The 16,498-nt window shown below is 42.4% G+C and overlaps 2 protein-coding genes across 5 annotated transcripts; one reads left to right on the top strand and one right to left on the bottom strand.

Annotated features, from left to right (window-relative positions):
* Positions 1 to 149: 149 nt before the first annotated feature.
* On the bottom strand, positions 150 to 11,477 carry efs (embryonal Fyn-associated substrate). Of its 4 annotated transcripts, none has more exons than XM_037758558.1 (8): positions 11,354 to 11,477; positions 10,465 to 10,665; positions 7,953 to 9,227; positions 7,618 to 7,740; positions 5,410 to 6,339; positions 4,274 to 4,345; positions 2,510 to 2,767; positions 150 to 2,399 (listed from the first exon to the last, which is right to left on the bottom strand). In XM_037758558.1, exons 2-8 carry the CDS (start codon positions 10,474 to 10,476, stop codon positions 2,214 to 2,216), a joined length of 2,856 nt encoding a protein of 951 aa, XP_037614486.1. In that variant the 5' UTR covers positions 10,477 to 10,665; positions 11,354 to 11,477; the 3' UTR covers positions 150 to 2,213. The 4 variants fall into 4 exon arrangements, with proteins under 4 accessions (XP_037614486.1, XP_037614482.1, XP_037614484.1 ...); XM_037758554.1 differs by having other exon boundaries at positions 11,280 to 11,417; XM_037758556.1 differs by lacking the exon at positions 11,354 to 11,477 and adding an exon at positions 11,064 to 11,255.
* On the top strand, positions 11,319 to 16,283 carry dhrs4 (dehydrogenase/reductase (SDR family) member 4). Its single transcript, XM_037758562.1, has 10 exons — positions 11,319 to 11,459; positions 11,817 to 11,961; positions 12,260 to 12,375; positions 13,491 to 13,668; positions 13,816 to 13,917; positions 14,075 to 14,145; positions 15,207 to 15,258; positions 15,421 to 15,555; positions 15,644 to 15,699; positions 15,786 to 16,283. The coding sequence occupies exons 2-10, from the start codon at positions 11,950 to 11,952 to the stop codon at positions 15,898 to 15,900; spliced, it is 837 nt and encodes a 278-aa protein (XP_037614490.1). The 5' UTR covers positions 11,319 to 11,459; positions 11,817 to 11,949; the 3' UTR covers positions 15,901 to 16,283.
* Positions 16,284 to 16,498: the final 215 nt, after the last annotated feature.

Genomic DNA, 16,498 nt, shown 5'->3' with positions numbered 1-16,498 from the left:
TAATATTGCTGGAGTAGAAAATGCTCCAATTATTATATATAATATATATATATATATATATTATATATATCTATAGATAGATAGATATCCTGCAGATACAACAAATAACATTTTGACAGACTAATATTGCAGTCAGTAATCCAAACACATTTGTTTAATTGCAAAAGATGTATTTGTGGATTCGGAACAGGAATACAAGACAGACATCAAATGTAGTGTTAAAAGTAAAGAGGTGTATTACTGTAGGAAAAAAAGTCACTTCTATACCTCAGCAAATACCGATAACAGACTCAAATGAGTTCACGTAGTGTAAAAAACTTTCTTGTACAAAAGAAAAAAAAACAGTTTTTGAACTGTTATATATTTTTCAGAAATAAAACGTTCATTGTAAATTACCCAGTAAAATCACCCCATGGTGAAGGATGTGCATATATAAAATGTAAGCAAATTAAAGCCATGCAAACTGGAAAGCAAAGAACATAAAAATTGACAGTAATAAATATACTGCTAAAGGTTACTTGCCGATCATGCTCTCTTCATACATACAGTATAGAGCCTGTTTTGGCAGGCAGGTATTCGTTAAGTAATACTTCAAACCTCACCTAGGTGGCACTCCAGCAAAGGAGATGTAAAGGAAGATACAGTATTCCTCAAATAATTATTTAAACCGAGCCACGCAACTGAGAAAATGATTATACAATGCCCTGATGATGCTGACTTGGATGTGAAAAATAAAACTAGAATGTAAGGTGAAGCATTATGACTGACGATACAGAAGATAGATCCTTTTAAGTATTATAATCCAACTTTGTAGAGCACCTTTGTAGAGTAAAGATTTGTAGTGTAAATGTGAAGCATCGTATTTGTTCACCTTCCAGTCCGACACAGCTTCATACTGAACATGTTTCGGAGCTGTTTGTGCACAGACTAACATATTAAATCTGATAACTGGCATAAATGAAGTAATATAATGGTCCCAGATGGAAAACCGTATGCGTTTTGTTGGATTTAAAATGCAAAATTCCTCCATTTCAATCAAAAAAGTGGGCTGTTGCATTTCACAGTTTCTACTAGGGCTGGGCAGTAATACGATATATCTGGAAAGTAGTGTAAACTTGTGTAAAATAAAGGACCTGATGTTCAGAACATTGTGTTCCACTGCCATGCTTTACATTATTAATGAATATATGTATGCATCATACCCAGCCTTAGTTTCTCCCTGACTTGAAACGATTAAAGCAGATGTGAGTGAGCACTGTTGACAGGGGTTAAGAATCTTATGGGAAATGAAAATCAAAGAAGCATGCAGATCATAACAAGACATGTGGAGGCAGGTGAGCTCGGCCAACAGGTTTGTTATCCGTTGCCAGGCGACCACGTGACTGTGGGAAAGAACAGGATTAGGCAATTTCTCACCCAACTATCATTACTCACTCTCAGACGCTCAAATAGTATCTCCCCTGTCAGACAGGAGCTTAATTATTCTTCATGAGGTGTGTACGCCTGCATGAACGTAGAATGAACATGTATTGAGAGATTGTTATCCTCATTTAGTGGATTACAAGCTGTAGTGGAAATGGGTACTACACGAACATACATACTTGCACAGATTAAGAATGGAAGTCGGGCACACTTCCTACTCCACGTCTTATTCCATTTCTTCCATATTAAGCCCAAAAACACTTGATATGCTGCTTCAACAGCTTCAGAATGATGATCACAAAAGGCCTTTCAGGTTAACAGTAAGAAGTAGGCCACAACCAGGATGTTGGGCCTCCTTCTGTGCTATTTTTGGAATAGGGGGGATGGCTAAATAAATAGAGGAAGGAAGGAAAATGGCTATCATGTGAGGGAAGGAAAATATGGCAAACATAATAAAGCAAAGTTCCCAAGATAAACAGTCTGCACAGACACTCAAAGCCACGGAGAGACCTCAAATATTCAATAAGTTAACACTCAAAAAAAGACAAGTGTGCCTGGCATCAAAGCACGGAGGTCAGTATATAAACAAAAGGCAAACCAACACACACTTGGAGGACAAAACCAACAATCACAACCCACCTTAGTAACAGCCGTCGCAAGGCTTCGCTTGCTTCAATCCCATTCAAATGAAAAGTAACGAAAGAGTCTCAACAACAAATAAGGCATTTCAAAAAGAGAAAATATATGTGTAGTGTAAACAAAGTTTTTTTTTATGCAAGTGATATGAAATATCATGAAGATATTTCTGCCAGGCGCTGGAGCAGAGTGGAGAAGCCGGCCGCTTGCTGGGAGAGCTCGGCGACGCGGTCCACCATCTCCTGTGTGGCGGATACTGACGGGTAGTTTTGTGCGGCGCCCTTTGTTGCCACGACAACTGACTTCAAGGCCTGACAGAGTCGTCCCCCTGAGGTTGTGATCTGAAGTAGAGAAAAGAAAAGACAAGAGCATGTACACTTTGTGCATTTGTTCCTCAACATATCGACTATATCTCAGTGATTTTACACAAAGAGCGTTGTTCTCTACATACCTTGGCCCGGAGGTCGGCGGAGGTGAGAAGGCGGGAGAGCGTGTCCCCGATAAACACCAGTTTGTGCGCCGTCACAATGAGGCTCTTTCCCCGGGCGACGAAGATGCGGGGCGGCTGGTTCCCCTGCACGCTGCTGAAGAGCACGTCGATGGCGTCCGCCAGGCAGGAGAGGTGAGCGAGGCTCTGAGACGAGTAAAAGGACAGCAGCTCCGAGTCCTCCAGGGAGAGGGACATGGGAAGTGGAGGGGATGTGGTCAACTGTGCAAGGAAGGATGAAGTTAGTGTGTGTAAGGGAAAGTCATGCCACAGAATCAAATAAGTCACTGGCATTAAATGTATCATTATCTTTAAGAGATCTTTCTTATGTTATTTTCTTGTATTTATTTCTTATGCCTCGAATTTCATTGTACAGGGAAACATGTTTTTAAGTGTGCATATGACAAAAGCTTTTACTTGACTAGAGCTTCAACGATTAGTCAATTAGATTGCTGATTCATTTTCTGTTGACTGGCCAACTATTGTGATGACTGAGTCATATTTTTAAGCAAAAATGACAAATATTTGCTGCTTCCAGCTTCCGAAATGTGATGATTTGATTCTTTTCTTTGCCATTCATGATGGTAAACTGAATAGGTTTGAGTTTTGGACTGTTGGTTGAACAACACAAGATATTTTACAAAATTAATACACGACTCCAAACAACAACAACAAATAATCATTAGTACTAACTAGAGCTGCAATGATTAATCGATTAATTGTCAAATAAGTTATCAAAATTCTATGATTCCAGCTGCTTAAATGCGAACATTTTCTGGTTTCTTTACTCCTCTAACAAAACCATTTTCTGACATTTTATAGACAAAACAACTAATTGATTAATCGAGAAAATAATCGACAGATTAATCAACAATATTCATTAGTTGCAGCCCTAGTACAAACAGCCCTGATCTTAAGCAACCTTTTGTGTTACTCTGAACATTAGAGCTTCGTCATGTAAACAAACACGCAGACCTCTCTGATTGATGGTGTATAACTGTGTTAATGTGATACAGGACGTGAGCACTCAGCTCTCTTTTAAATAAGGCTGACAGAGTCTTAGACCGAACTTAAAAGCCTGAGAAAGTCAGACACAAACACACATATATAGTACGTCAGCAAGTGGCGCTGTCTAAAGAATGACTGTGCTCTTCTGCCACTTATTGTCCTGCAGCCTCCGTTCTATGTGAGGCAAGATTGTTAAGATTTACAAGTGACCTCTTGTTGGCCGTCTGTGGCGCAACCAAGGAATCTAGCAAGGAGTAGAGAAAATGCAGACTGAGCGATAAGAAAACATGATCTCAGTCTCAAGCAACAGAAGACCAAACTGACTCAAGAGATAACATAGGACAATACCTGATTGTAATTTGTGATTGAAGAACAAATGAAAGCTTTAACTTTATAAACGGATTATCTCAAGCTCCAAGCGTGATGGATGGGTGTACAGATTCATGAGACATAAATCAACAGGGGTTGATATGATTTTAATTAATGTGGTGGTGTAGACTGAAGATGGGTTTAGACCACATCAGAAGCCAGAGAGCTGCAGCGAGCTGGATTAATGAGTCACGGTGCTCATTAGTAAACAGAGCGCAGTGTGGACACAGAGTGAATCAATGACTTATCTGTGTGGACTTGCTGAGTGTGTTTCTGTTCAACAAAAAACTTCCCAAGAGTGACAGCCTTTGGACTGTAGGAGCTAAGGATTGTGTAGAGGAAGAGACTCACCGTTGGGTCTGCAGTGATGGTGTGCATGTGTCCGTTCTCACCCAGGACATCAGGAAGTGGCTCAGGTTTACCCTAGTGTGGGAAAGAGACAACAGTCAGGCATGTTTACAGACACATTTACAGTCCGTGTTTGATTGGATTGTAACAATAAAACCACACGTGCACCCATGTCATGTATGAATAGTTGCCAGGAAATATACAGATGTGTTGAAGCACAAAAAACATCACAAACAGAAAACAATGGAAGGCACATGTGTATGTAAGTATCGAGAGTCTTATCTTCTAAGAATTGACTCACAACTTGCAAAAATTGATTTTTAAAACGTTTTGACGGACAGTAATCCTACATACCACGTCAAACTGTGTCAGCAATATTGTGTAATTTGTTGAAAAAACACACAAAATACCAGTTTTACATTGTTATTTGTGTAAGATATATTTCCGAAATTGGCAAGTTTCTGAGAAATAAAAAGGCAGCTAGCCTAAGGCTGCACAATTAATCCAAATTTGATCAAAATCGCAATATGGCCTACTTCAATTTTCAAATGGCAGGAGGTACAATATTTGTTAAAGATCAAGTGTAAAAAAATACCATTATAAAATTAAATATTGTGGTGCTGCAGAGATGCCCTGACCTACACATCATATGCCACATCTTTGTTTGGTACAGATCCCAGAAAAAAAAATTAAAAAAAGTAAAATCACACCATTATCATTTTGATATGTTTTTCAATGAAATTGTTATATTTTTTTTATAACTTGAACTCACTGAGAATTAAGAAACACTAAAAACCGTTTAGTACAAAGTGTTTATTTGTGCAAGTTTAGCATGAATAAATGTTACTGTTGGTCTTAGGTTTCCTTTTGTGTGTTTATATTACTGCAATCAGTTGATAACTTTTTCAAATATAAAAACTCCATCATTTTATACACACTTTACTCTGCTTCCATGCCATAATTTAAATAAATGAATAGCACTCCTGTGTACGGAATCAAAAATCGATTTTGAAACGGGAATCTTGACCCCAAAAATTTAAATAGAATCGAATCGTGAGATACCAAAATATTCACACCCTGAATTAGTAGCCTGAAAAAGTAAAATATTTCATGCAGATGTTGCATAACAATAAACTGACCTGCAGCTTGACGTATCCAACACTGTCTCCAGTGGGTACTGGTGCAGGGATGGGAGTCAAGCCGATCCCTGCATACTCATTGCTGGGGTCGTCTTCTCCATCTAAGGGTCCCACTGTCAGCGTCACAGTGGACAGAGTGGGAGGCAAGGGGAAGGCAGGCTGAGGGGTCGGGGGCAGGGGTCGCTCCTGGATCCAGCTACCTTTACGGGAGCCCATCCCACCTCCTGAGGATTTCCCATCAGGCACTGGGAGCGCGGGCAATGGCCTGCGGGACAGGGAATCTTGGGAAGGCAAACGTGGTCGGCCCTGAGCCTGCAAGAGAAGGGCGCTTTCCTCTAGGGAGCGCTGGACCAGTGTCAACAGCCCTTCAGATGGTGGAGCGTTGCCAATGGCGGATAACGCCGGCAGGAGGTCTGACAGACGACTCCACACCTGCTGAAGAGGCGGCGGAGGATCGTCTGAATGGCACGCTTTCCAGGTGGACAGGATTTCAGCCAGCGAGGTGGCGAGGTCCCGCGACGACAGAGCAGTCGCCGAGCATGAGGCGGTGCTCAGCACCGAGTGGACGAGGCTGGAAAGCGTGGCTCTCCACTGCACGTCACCCGAACCGTTGCTAGAAACAGAGAGGCGGCGAGTAGAGGTGGAGGAGGATGACAGAGAGTGAGGGAGGACTTCAGCAGTCAACGCAGGCATGTCGTAGATGCCGCAGTCTGGCTCAGAAGAGTCCCAGTTAAGACCTCCACCGCTGGCTCGTTTCTCAGGTCCGGGGACACGATAGACCTGTCCAACGTCCTCGACGGAGATGTTGGACTCCCCTGGGCCCAGAGGCACACCTGGAAGTGTAGGAACGCTGTATACATCGTCATCAACTTCATCAGGCTGGATATCTGATGTGGACACATTGAGAGTGATGGTGGGGACATCATAGACCTACAAGTGGAAGACAGAGGGAATGTTTTTTAAATGATGTGACTTATGAAAGACTTTAGACTTATTTTAAACTTGGCTTGTGCAGGAATAATCAGACTGAACTGGTTCAAGTAAAAACACATGGGCAGGGACACATTTGTACCTTTAAAAACAGCTATGTGCAAAAGCAATGAGTCCACATACAGTAATTGCAGGCAAAGAGGAAAAAATAATCCAACAGCTGGCAGACATATTTAAGTAACATTGAAGGGGAGACCACTGGGGGCAGGGTGCTGGTGGTGGTATGGCCTTGGCCTGGCCCTGACAGATGGGTGTGACTGAGAGAAAAAATAGCAGCAGCATTTGGACTGGATAGACAGGCTCCCACAGCAGAAGGAGACAGGTGTGGCCTCGCCTCGAAGGGGGGCAGGGAGACACACTGATGGTGGAATGTGGGAAGAAATGGTGACAGGGTATTCGATAGTCATCTCTTGTCGCTTCACTTGTACAGACATGAATTCAACACGCCAGTTTACTACAGTTCCCAGACATTTCTTGCTCAATTATGACTATTAGAAAATAAAGACCAGTTTAATTATAGGCACAACACACATGATGAAAGTTTAACATCTGCACAATGAGTCCAAAACACAAATTTCATGTAAATAGACATTTCAAAAACTCTATTAGTCATACATGTAAGAGGAGATTAAATACATATGAAAGGAAGTTCCCTTTTATAAAACAGGTACTATTATAACTGGTCTATCTTTGGCTCAGTATGCATTGTTAAAGGCGCTAAATGCAAGATTGGGAGCAGTTCCATTGCCTCCATACGGCTCTCAACATGGCAACAGAGCCAGCGGCTCGCAGCTAAAGGTGCTAACAGCGCCAACGGTGAAAACAATGGCAACAGTGCTGACTGAGCTAACAGCGTTAACCTGAGGGGGAACTGGAGGGCGGATACTACGCTTCCGCAATGGCACCGTCCGTTGGGATGGCATTATCAGCTGTAACCGCCATATGAGAGCAGTGCAGAGCGACAGTCGTGAGGTAGCCAGTGGAGCACGCTCACATGGGGTAAAAGCACGGCGAGCCGGAGCCAGCCCGGGCCAGCCCAAAGCAACAAAGTCAACAAAGCAAGGAGAAGCTCAGATTACAACACACACAGAGGGAGAGCGACTTCATTCTCTACTCAGGTAGACTTTAATCCTCTATATCTTTACATTGCAAATGGTTGTTTGATGCTATAATAATGCTCTGGCTATCGTATAGAGCACCTTTAAGTGTTATCTTTACCTCATTCTCAGAATCAGCTTGTGGTGGGACACTGCGAGGGGTGTCATAGATGCCATCAACATCATCACTGAGGGAAGATTGGATTGGACGCTGCCACCTGCCAGTGGGAGGAGTATCATACACCTACCGAGACAACGGAAGCACAAAACCAAATTATGATCGCAGGTTTCATGAGGGCTCATGAAACTGGGACAACATGCAAACTTACAAACTCCCAAAGTTAAAAAAAAAAATAATTTTGTAGCAATTAAAAAATGTATGATCCTACAACATAACACTTTTCTAGGCAGAACATCCGTTTCAACAGTGTGGTAAGTGAAGCAGCCATCACATACCTGGTCTTCCACAGCATCTGAGTCTCCTTTTTTGTTCTGCACGTTGTTGCTTTTCTCCAGGCCATTATTCATCCTTTCCTCCTTCTGTTTGTCCTCTTCTTGCTGCAGGCTTGCAGAAGTGACCTGAGCAGTGGGTTTAGGGACAGAGTTAGAATCAGCTGCTGCATCTTTCCTGGTGACTCCCCTCACTGGGGGTGCTGGTGGGGGAGGTTTGCGGGCAAAGTTTGGTGATCCAGGAACCCTGGCCTGCCCGGCTCTGACCAGCAAAGGAGACCCCCGGTGGCAGGCCAGGCCGGGTTTGCCCCTGGCGACAGCAGGGTTGGGTGAAATTCCCTTGAGCAGGGATCTGGGCGATGCTTGGACTGGGGATAATTGAGATGGGTGCTGGTGGGCCAAAACTGTGGCTGAAGTCCTGTGAAGGCTTGCTCCCACAGCGGTGGGTGTTTGGTACAACCCAGGTGTGTCCTGGCTCACTTTCGGCTGGGGGGTAGCGGGTGTTCCGCTGGGGCCGTTAGAGCACACAGCAGTGCCCACAACTCCTCCTGTTGGGGACTGGTAAACATCGTCCCCTGCTAGTGGTGTACCTTTGGGCACCAAGTAACAATCGTCAGACTGTCCCGTTGTTAGTGTTTCTCTAGGAACTAGATATGTAGTGTCCTCTGGTTCATCAGCTGCCCTTGGAACTCCAGTGGGGGCGAGATACACCGACTCTGAAGCTCCTGGCTGTCTGGCATGCTGCGCTGCTGAAGGCAAGGGACTTACTGGAGTCTGATAAAGTGTTCCCGTTATTTCTGTGCCTCGTCCTCTCAGAGAAGGCGAGCGTGGACGCCCCGCCACTCCTAAATCCCAGTCAGGTCTGGGCCGGGTGCCAGAGCTGGAGTGCGAGCGCGGACGCCCTACCTCGACTCTGCGGAGCTCCCCGGGCCTCGAGGCAGCTCCTCGTCCCTCACCAACACCTGGCGGGGAGCGATACACTCCGTCTATGTCCTCTGCACTACTGCTGACAGCAGTCCGAGCCAGTGGGGGGACAGGCGAAAGGTAGACTGAGTCCTCACTGGGGACACGACGGGGGTCCGAGCCTGGGGGTGGGGCGGTCTGGAGGAGTCGAAGACGGTTGGCAGGGGCGATACCCTGTCTGCCGTGCAGGGAGCAGAGCCACCAGCCCGGCCCGCCACCCTGCTCCTGCTCAAGAACCATCAGTATGTCGCCCTTCCGGAAAGCCAGCTCCTCGGGGCTCTCTGCTGCGTTGTCAAACAGCGCCTTTGCCAAAACCGTCTGAGAAAGAGGACGAGACAAGAGTAGAAATCATAGACACGGACCTTCCCATTCAGTAACTCACACACCAAATGGCCATTAAAAGTAGGTTTTAATCAAGAACCTAAACTCACACAAGCTAGTGTCTCACATCTGCACACCACAAACAAACAAGTGCATTGACACGCCGAGTCAAGGAGTATAAAAAGGTTGATTGTTTAGGGCTATTGAATGGAGAGTGAATAGGAGTGAATAGGGAAGATCTCGTAAAAAAAAAAAAATGTGCGTGTGAGAGACTGAGGGGCATGAAGAGGATGGGTGAACACACAAAAAAATGGAAACGCTAGCATCATGACAAACTCAAAACTCACAGCTGTGTCAATAATCATGAAGCAGAGGAGAGATAGAGGGGCACGGTAGGGGAGGATCAATGACCAAATGGACACAAGGGCTTAATGGTAATGAGCGAGATGAGAGGGAGGGGGAGGGGATAAGAGGCACATCTGTCCCTTGCTGTTTAGGATTTAATTGCCAACCCAAAGCCAGAGAGTCAGGCCCCCTTTCATTTTCTAAACCAACCCCCTGGGGACAACCAGGCTCCATTGAGCCATGTGGGTCCCCCTTAGAACAGTAATGGAGGCAATGATAAAACATGTAGATATGGTGAGATAATAACAAAGGTATGGAGTAGCTTTTCACATCTATCAATAAACTGTTCATCTGTCAAATGTTTCAAAAGTCGCTTAAAGCTTTCCCCATGTTGTCCATGTATCTGTTTTTATGTTTTGTTATGTTTTTTCCCACTCACAATGTTGTTTGGTTACGATTGCCCAGAAGTATTTATAGATATTTAAATCAATATCCTCCTCACAAACACTAACCATACACTTACAAGCAACACACACACACACTTGTTTTTTTTAATTTATTTACTGTATTGTTATTGTTGTTATTATATATATCTTGTCCTAATTGTTTGTTATCACTATTATGTAGTCATATTATTTCTTTATATTAATATTGTCTCTAAGTGGAGGCTTCAGATAAGCCCAGTGTTTTTTTTGCCTGTTCCTGCACTGTATATTATTCTTTCTTTTTTTTTGTTATGTTGTATAGTCTTGTGCAAAATAAATAAACAAAGGTAAAAACATGCCCAGCAAAATACAGATATTTTTAAGTTACTTTTGATCCCATTGTGACATACCATCACACAAGATGCACACTTCATACAAAACAAAGAGACAAATACTGTACTCACGGAGACAGACATTGTTGCTACTGTTAAGTCTCAAGAGAAGATAACCGGTCAGTCTGGGTCGTCCATCTAGATCAGATCAGCGGTGGCTCTCGTGGATGTGTTTCTTTGCCAGAGAGAGACTCGGTGCAGAAGAAGCACAGCTGAGTCCGAGGAGAGGACACATGTCTCAAAGTCCCGTCATCTCCAGCCTTCATAAGAATCCTGCAAATCGATGCCAACTCGTTTATAAACACACAAGAGAGACAGTAGCTCATAACGTTACAAAGGCACATGTGAAATGAAAAGGTAGTGCAGGAGGCAACACCTGTCTATCCCCTTTTCCACGCCCAGTGACGTTACGTTAACCAAGGTCTATGGAAGGAGGCTGGGACACGGGTCTTGTTGTGAAAGGTACAACGCATGCGCAGTGTAACTCAAGCTGTGTTACGATTGGCTCAATTTCAGGCCAGATTCTACTGCGCATGTGCAAAACCACCCGACGTTATGACGCGTTGATGACGCGTGACGCAGCCTCCTTTCCATAGGCCTTGACGTCAATCCGCTAAGCTAACGTTAGCTTAGCACCGTAGATATATAAGCGGTGTATCAAATATATCTACTGTAGTTATCAATACGTATCCAGGTTCAAATGGTGATTCATTTGAAGAGGAGGTAGCAACAATAAGGTTATCAGTGTTGTCGCGCCCTAGCTAACTGCTACTAGCAGTTTATCTCCAACGGCTAAAGTTCAAAACAACAATAGCGCCGCCGGTTAAAAACCGTTAAAACCGTTAAAGCCGTTAGCACCCAAATCCGCCATTATACAAATAAATAACCTTGCTTTTTTTCTTCGTATCGCCCCTAAACTTGGCATCGGCGTACAGTCTGTGTGATAACGTAAAAAAATCACTTCTTTTCAGGCGTAAAAAATCATCTGAGGCCATCAACGTTCAATCATCTTCGGAGGATGATGACAACAACGTTATCTCCGCCTCTCCTAGGAGCTAGTGAAGGAGGTGAGGACACTGGTCTTGCGGGGTATGGCGCATGCGCAGTGTAGACCATATTTTACTGCGCATGTGTAGTACCCCTGGCTATGACGTATTAATGACGCGTGTTCTAGCCTCCTTCTATAGGCCTTGTCCGCAGCTCGGGTTGCGTTTAGGGACGTCCGAATTTGGTGGTTAATCAGAAAACTTAGCTGTAAACTGAGAAAAAAAAAACTAAATATGTGCCCTATGCTACGACTATCACAGTAAAAACAGCTAAATTCTCAATTCCCTAAGCAAACATCATTATTGTTTGGACGGACTTGGCTATATGATTAAATTAAAGAGCAGGTAATTTACGCTGGGCTGCTTTTATTTTGACAGCAGGACTTTTTACCCGGAAAACACTGAATGTAGCACAGCGACACATGAATTGTAGGACGCAAAGGTCCAGGCAGTGGACTTTGAGAGCCTTTTAAGATATTCCTCTACTGTGCAACCTCAAGTTCACTATTGCATGAACTGCAGGGTGAGATAATGCACTTGATCACATTTCCACAACTGCATTAGTTGCTTATACAATATGTAGCCCACTGCGTATAAGTATACTGAGTTTACCTTTTGTAAATGTTATCATTGCTGTGGCTTTACCATGCATCCAGTGTATTATTAGTTTAAGTGACTTATGAAAAAGTGGTTCCCAATGTCATTCACTGTTTACTTGTATCTCTCAGCCTTCAGCTTGTGCACCACTGCTGTCAGATGACCTCTGCCCTATATACCAAGGGTCATACAAATACATATCCATGATTATTCTGTGTTCACAGGTGATGTTGAGGAGTGTACTCAGGTGCCTTAGGAACAATCCTGTTGCTGGCCTAAGGAGTATGTCTCAAAGTAGCCTTGCTGGGAAGGTAGCCATAGTCACTGCCTCCACAGATGGGTAAGAATTACATGATACTGACCTAAAAATACACAGAACAGTAAGAAAATGGCTTAATAGTTAATTAAAACATTCTGACAATGGAGTAGAAGCGCTGCTGGGTCTTTGTAGTAATCACATACAGGTAATCTTTGGATCCTCCAGGTGGACTGTGCTTATTAAATCTTGTGAAGGGCTAATTATATGGGTGGGATATACACTGTATATTGAAATTAAAAGCATGGCATTTTAATTTTGCACAAACCTTACAATGTGCCTTGTATGTTATGTTAGGAGACTTGCATTTTGAGACCGTACTCCACCAATGCAATGAGCCCTTCACAAGATTGAATTAAAACATTCCCTTGGTGTGATCTTGTGAAGAAAGCTCAGTGAAGACTTCCCTGTGTAAGACAGCAGAAAAAAAGTCCTCCAAATTACAGGAAGGAATGATGCAAATGTTATTAAGCTGGTATTGAGAGCGTCCTCGCCTTCGCAATAACTGAACTGTGACTGCAACACCCCAGGTCAAGACAGTAAAAGGCAAAGTGGTGCATCAAACTGTATCAAAAATCATTGGCCATCATATTTCATGAGCTACGATCTCTTGCTGAAATGTACAACTTTTAAATCTTTTAAATGACTGAAAAATAGGACAGTTTTACTTTTTAACACAAGTGGTGTTACTATATTCTTGTCTTTGGGACATTAAATGGTAAGTACACAATGGAAAGTATTAGGTATGGGACGATATGAAGATTTGATGTCACGATTATCCTGGCCAAAATAATTGCAATTCATGATAATCTAGATAGTTATCAAAATATGCTTAAAACTCTTAAACTGGCACTAAAACATACTGGAATCACTTTACCTTATATTTTGTTAAGAAACTAATATTTTTTATTGCATCAATCTTAAATAAGATAATCATAAATCATAAGGGCCCCCTGCATATAAAGAGGATAAATATTGACTGTTGACTGCATTGACTGTTGAATCATCTAATCTTCAAAGGATGGCATCTGAAAAGATCTCAACCATCTGTCTCATAATAACATCTTGTAAAACAGTTACAATACATTGATGATAATAGCAGCTTTGGATGCTCTTCTCCTCCTCCTCCTCCTCCTCAGCATTGGTCTGGCTGCAGCTCAGGCTCTGGGGAAGAGAGGAGCCCATGTGGTGGTGAGCAGCCGGCGGCAGGCCAACGTGGACAAGGCCGTGGCGCTGCTGCAGAGCCAGAGCATCCAAGTGACCGGGACCACCTGTAATGTTGGCAAGGGAGAGGACAGAGAGAAACTGGTTCAAATGGTGAGTGCTTTTTTAAATTCTATCAACCACAGGTATATGGTTCATAGACATCCACGAGTTTGGATAGCATGGCTGCATACTCATAATTATGAGGTGGTTGATTTGACTTCTAACCTCATTAACAGTCTCATTCTGTGTTTGGAACAGACTCTGGATCAGTGCGGGGGCATTGATATCCTGGTATCCAACGCAGCAGTCAACCCTTTCTTTGGAAACATCATGGATTCCACAGAGGAGGTCTGGAACAAGGTACACACAACAAACGAAGCTCCTGGACTCATTTATAAAGCAAAGAATTGTTTAAATGAGTCTGTGACTCCTGTCTCTAAAACACTCCTTTAATTTAGTTTAATTTAATTTAATTTAATAATTTATGGGATAATTTCTACATTTCTTTCTATACTAGATCCTGTCTGTAAATGTGACATCAGCCTTCCTCATGACTAAGTTGGTGGTGCCTCATATGGCGAAGAGGGGGTGAGTGACAAACTAAAAGATAATCCAAACAACAATAAAGAGTATAAAACAATGTAGGGCTGCAACTAATGATTATCTTCATGTCGATTAATCTGTTGATTATCTTCTTGATTATTTGATTAGTTGTTTGGTCTATAAAATGTCAAATGTCTTGTTTTGTCCACAACTCAAAGATATTCAGTTTACTGTCATAGAGGAGTAAAGAAACCAGAAAATATTCACATTTAAGAAGCTGGAATCAGAGAATTTAGACTGTTTTTTTCTTTAAAAAATACTCAAACCGATTAATCGATTATCAAAATAGTTAGTGCCAGTAGTTAGTAATCATTCCAGCTCTAAACATTTCATCCTCTGCCTGATGTTATTAGGCCTCCTAGAATAATTAAAAATAATACAATATGTACAATAGTTAAAAACATACTACATTGTGGTACAAAGCATAAGCAATAGTTAAACAAAATCCAAATATCAGATGAGGTACAGTATGAGTACAGTTAGGGCTGGGCGATATGGCCATAATCTTATATCAAGATATAGGTAATTTCATATCTTGATAACAATATATATCACAATATAGCATGTTTTCTTTTCTATAAATAAATAAACAAATAGTCTATATGGAATAACCATATTGTAAAGGTTATTTCTGTATACTCCTGTGTGAATTAAGTACTTGACAAGTATTTTCTCATTTTAAGAACTTCAGTGCAAAATGAACAACAGTTTTAACTGAAATTATAGTGAAAAAAGAAATAATAGAAACGATATAGAAAAATATACAACATTTTTATAGCGTTCTGACGATATATATATATCGTAATATTGCCCAGCCCTAAGTACAGTCATCAGTGTTGACATTGTTGGTTCTCAATAAGCCATTTCTTAACATTAAACTTGAATGAATAACATGATGAGGACTCTCTAATTGATTGTGGTGCTGAATCTCAATGATGTGATGCTTCGAAGGAAAAGACAACGTGGCTAAATGCAGTTTTTCCGAGTGGGATTGTGCAGTCCTCCCTCGATATTGAATTACAAATACTCTGTGCTTTTCTTTTCAGAGGTGGGAATGTAGTATTTGTGTCGTCTGTGGCTGGATACCAACCAATGCAGGTCAGTGGGAGAAAGCAGAACATTTATCTCAAACATATTCGTATTAAGATAAATACAGTAGGAGGTACAGTCTCCTTGTAGAGCTGATATATCATAACAAATAAAGTGTGACATTCTTGTTTTGTCGTCATTATGTAAACCAGTGTGCATGTGTCTGTGCAGGCTCTGGGTCCTTACGGTGTGAGTAAGACAGCCCTGCTCGGTCTGACCCGGGCGCTGGCCCCTGAGCTGGCCCACAGCAACATAAGAGTCAACTGCGTGGCCCCCGGAGTCATCAAGACCCGCTTCAGCTCTGCGGTGAGGAGAAAAACACATTCTTAGTTATCACACACTCAAATCCTGTATTCATGGGTGTCTTTGTTAATTTACTCCTGTTTTGCTCCAGTTGTGGGAAAACGAAGACATCGTGGACGAGTTTAAAAAGACGCTCAGCATCAAAAGGTACAGCTCACGCTCACATGGAAGTACGTCACCGATATGCCGTACAATGCACACATGAACGCCACGTTTCACATTTATCACTTCAGGGTCGGAGAGCCAGAGGAGGTCGGAGGAGTGATCGCGTTCTTGTGCTCTGAGGAGGCGTCCTACATCACTGGAGAGACCATCACAGTGACCGGAGGGATCGGCTGCCGACTCTGAAGCTCCAGTGGCAACAGATTTGTCCGTGTGCCTGTATAGATGTATGTTTTGATTATATTTTTGACTGCTCTTCTTGAATGTGGACACAGCACAGCCAGAATCTATATAGAAACCTTAATATGAAAGCTAATATAAGCCAGGATATTGAGGCATTTAACATTTTATAGCAAATTATTGAAGATTTGGGGTTTTTCCTAAGTTTCCTGGGTGATTTTCTGTGAATTTCAGTGTAAAGATTTCTACTCTCTGATAGCTGTGACAACTAATGTAACCCTCACAGTCTATATGATAAGATGACCATCAATTTCTAAATAAATGGGAAGCTTTTCATGCTCCTGGATGTTTTTTTAAGCACTGAAATAAACATATGATTGACAAACCCAGTTGTGGAAGGTTTTTAAAACTATTCACTTCTTACTCATGTATCACATATTGCATAAATTGGATGGCAGGAGCAGTTCAGGAAGAGCGTGCTTCATCTTTTTGCCGTTATCTGTGTATCAAACGGGCAGTCCACCAATGTGAGTGGATGACGCTTTAACGCGGTGAATGAAATGCAAAATGTACAAAGTGACCAATTCTTCTCATATATACTCAA

The sequence above is a fragment of the Sebastes umbrosus genome, chromosome 22 (assembly GCF_015220745.1).
Source record: "Sebastes umbrosus isolate fSebUmb1 chromosome 22, fSebUmb1.pri, whole genome shotgun sequence".
Classification (NCBI taxonomy): Eukaryota; Metazoa; Chordata; class Actinopteri; order Perciformes; family Sebastidae; genus Sebastes; species Sebastes umbrosus.
Note: the sequence above shows the minus strand (reverse complement) of the source record. Positions and strands in the feature narration are given on the sequence as shown.